The following is a 3,476-nucleotide window of genomic DNA, read 5'->3' as shown; positions in this document are numbered from 1 at the left end:
TACACTACAAGTGTCATTACCTTTAAATTCATATCTTGCTATTTACATACAAATGAGAATAAATCGATCTCAACTTTCATGTTTAGTTATAGCACGTGACACATCAACTCGAGGATTTCTTAATATTGATCCATCAACATGTAATAAAGAATCGCTCTCGAACATATCTCTAAAGTGACGTGCAATGCATGACACAAAACTAGTATATGATAAAATTTTAATGCTCGACAATTTCAATTTTTTTCCAATAAAATCATCACAAACTAATTCAGAAGGAAAAAAAAATGCTCAAAACAAAAGTTGCTCGTGATTTCTCTAATCTTTTTGTTTGTTTTTGCCTACTTGTCTTCCGGTCAAAAAAAAAACAGACAATTTTGAACTTATTTTGACTATCAAATGTAGAAAAAGGAAATTGATTGCAATGAAATCAATCGGCAGCTAACTAGCTACAATTGGCATAGTTTGAAAACAGTTTTCCCGAGCTTGTAAATCCTTGTTAAAGATAAGATTTAAACATATGTATGTTAACTTTATCAAACTGTTAAGTTTTAAAATTAAGTTGTTCAACACGATATTAAAACATATTTAATAAGATTTTTAAAAAGTCAAACTGCTTTCAATACTTAAAAACAACTTTTGAATATATTTGAATAATTTTCTAGAAGTACTTCTGATAATTGAAAGTTTTTTAGAGAAAATTGGTCTAAATGTTTAATGTAACTTCCTCGTAAAATCTTCTATAAGAATAAAGATGTAGAATCAAAAGCCCTACCAAACTGCCACCGCCACCAATTTATTATAATTGTGCCGATATTAATTTTTAATATGAAAAAAATGAATAACACCGATATGTGTAGATCATTCTGAAAATAAGATTTAAAAATAGTCAAGAACTCGTATATATTTTTAACTCTTTATTATAACAAGCAAATACCGGTCCATCTTCCAGACCTTTAATTTTCCATCATGATGTGGGTTGAATAGATGAAGAAAAATAGCATAACTAAAATTTCCCATATGCATACAGGCATACTTTTCTCACTTGACAACATTAATATTTCATAAAATCAACAAATAAAACAAGAAATGATACAGTCAAAACACATGCACAACAAAGAATTGTCAAAGGAACCAGTTTTCATTTATCAGTTAAGAAAGGCAAGATTTTTACAAGATACAAACATGATTAAAAATATAAAAATATTGAATTAGGCGTCACTTGAGAAAAGGAATCCCAGAATGAGTCAGTCTAGCATACTCCTCGTATTCTGAACCAAAAAACTGCCGCAAGAAAAATTCCTCGTATCGTATCCGTTGTTGGAAAAAACGCCAAACCACCAGTGCAAATGCAAGTGTGGATAAAGGATTGCAAAGCATTATTTGTGTTCCAACAGACCAGATGAAGAAACCACAATAACTTGGGTGTCGGATATATGCATAGACTCCATGAGTGACCAATTTATGATGCTCCTCGTGATGTACCTTTATGAGATGAGTGAACGACCTACCAGCAGTAACTATAGCCAACTTTCTTATAACTTCGCCAATAATAACCATCAAAAGGCCAGTGTTGCTTATCCACCAGTGTTCCTTCAACCCCGGGAAGAAATAAATTTCAACAATGTACTCTACCACTGAACAAATCATTGCCAGGATATAGTTTTTGCTTATTAAAAGAGAGCTGAGAGTTACATTCGTTTTCCCGTGAATGGCAATTGCTAGAATGAGTTCTGAAATGTGAAAGAAGAATATAGCAAAGAACATTTGCGATAACTGCCTGCATGCCGTGTAGCTGAAAATTTCTGTCATTTTTTCCAAAAACTTATCAGACAAATCTTGCTTCAATTTTTTTTTTTTTTTTTTAAAAGATCTTGGGTAGCAAGTCAACTCAAAGGTGTTTAAATCACGGTTTGTTATTACTTCAGACCTGAAATGGTTGCAGACCAGCAAGATATTAGTGACATAAACTTAGGCTCCATATCAACATAAAGATGTTTTAGTAATGACATTTCCTGCAGAAAGAATAATGAGATGGAAATTGTGTTAGAACATCTATATCCATATAGGAATTTTGATCTTGTAATTCTCGAGAACACAGTTACTTAATTTTCTTATTAGAAGTAGAAAATATAGAACTTTTTACATTATGTTGTGCCGCCTGCTTTAAAGCCAGCTTATTGCTATAAATTTCTCTAGCTTGCTTGTTGCAGAATAAGTCTTTTCCATTTTCATCGTCGGATGTCTCATCAACCAGAAGTGACCAAAGATCCAAATCTAAAACTTCAATAGCCTAATCAATTTATAATTACATCTATAGTCGCACATTAGCCTATTCAAGATAACTAAGCTTTGAAAAGTTGAATGAAATGGTGTAATCTGTGCATATGCACAGATTGTTTCCATCGTGTTTTATACTCTATGTGAGTTTGAGTTCCTTCGGTCTATTATGCAAAATATTAACGGTTTATACATAAAGCACATTCATAAATTTCTCATTTTTCCCGTCAAGGGAGACAGCATCTTAAAGTGTGCAAGGAACCAATCCATTCATGAAGAACTCCGGTTTTTAGTGTGGACTCAATCATATTCATTCTTCTTCGCTTTCATAAGAAATGAGCCAACTATGAGCATGCTGGCTAGTCCCTAAAATATTCGTACAAAGATTAAATTGGACAATAATTAGCTGAGAGTGGAGCATTTGTTGGATTCATCTTTTGGAATTTGGTTTAAAGATTGAAAAATTTGGTTAAGCATGAAAACTAACTTTATGTTAACTTCGACCAAATATTCAAACTTGATCCAAATTATAAATATAAATTAACAATCTTATTCTACTCATCCAATAGATCATCCTGGCATATTTAGAATCTCAAAATCAATTCCAAATGAACGAGAAATTGTGGTCCAAATTTGGAAAGAAAAGAGTAAAAACTTGCCGAAAAATTTCTCAACTCCATCGCTCGCCTAATGCTCGCGCGACACATGAGTGACAGGCGGGCAAAAAGTCTTCATTGAAAAAATGACACTGGCGCTCAGGGAAATACTTTCTAACTCATTTCTATGATAATTAAAGTGTTTTCTGCGGAATGAAAAAATGACATTGGCGCTCCGGAATGAAAAAATGACATTGGCGCTCAGGGAAATATTTCCTCATTCATTCCTATGATAATTAAAGTGCTTTCTACAGAATGTTAAAGGTTAAGATATGATTTTAATGATTCTTGTATCTTGATTATATTAAGTAGCGTAGGGCTAAATACTCTTAATAGAATGTCACCTATGTAAGTGCAAAGTGGGGCCGCTTAAAAGAAAATTTTCGAAGCTAGAATTTTCGAAAACACTTATGAAACCCAATTCGGGGCAAAAAAAGAACCAATCATGAGTACCATGAAAGATTTAGGAAAGGCATCTATGTGAATATTATTGTCTTGATTTATACCAACGGCCAAATAGTTCAAGACATCATGTTCACCAAT

The 3,476-nt window shown here is 32.7% G+C and overlaps 2 protein-coding genes across 2 annotated transcripts in view; both read right to left on the bottom strand.

The window, feature by feature from the left end:
* The window catches only part of LOC111373345 (aldehyde dehydrogenase family 2 member B7, mitochondrial-like), a 6,625-nt gene extending 6,593 nt beyond the window's left edge, over window positions 1–32 (bottom strand). The window contains exon 1 of the mRNA XM_022995859.1: window positions 21–32. Coding sequence (XP_022851627.1) covers window positions 21–32 — 12 coding nt within the window. The remainder of the gene's footprint in view (window positions 1–20) is intronic.
* A 1,058-nt stretch (window positions 33–1,090) lies between these two features.
* Window positions 1,091–3,459, bottom strand: LOC111373346 (protein-S-isoprenylcysteine O-methyltransferase A-like). Its single transcript, XM_022995861.1, has 2 exons — window positions 1,928–3,459; window positions 1,091–1,802 (listed from the first exon to the last, which is right to left on the bottom strand). The coding sequence occupies exons 1-2, from the start codon at window positions 2,007–2,009 to the stop codon at window positions 1,216–1,218; spliced, it is 669 nt and encodes a 222-aa protein (XP_022851629.1). The 5' UTR covers window positions 2,010–3,459; the 3' UTR covers window positions 1,091–1,215.
* Window positions 3,460–3,476: the final 17 nt, after the last annotated feature.

The sequence above is a fragment of the Olea europaea genome, unplaced genomic scaffold, assembly GCF_002742605.1.
Source record: "Olea europaea var. sylvestris unplaced genomic scaffold, O_europaea_v1 scaffold1119, whole genome shotgun sequence".
Classification (NCBI taxonomy): Eukaryota; Viridiplantae; Streptophyta; class Magnoliopsida; order Lamiales; family Oleaceae; genus Olea; species Olea europaea.
The sequence above is the reverse complement of the archived record's forward strand: the minus strand, read 5'-3'. Positions and strand labels throughout refer to the sequence as shown.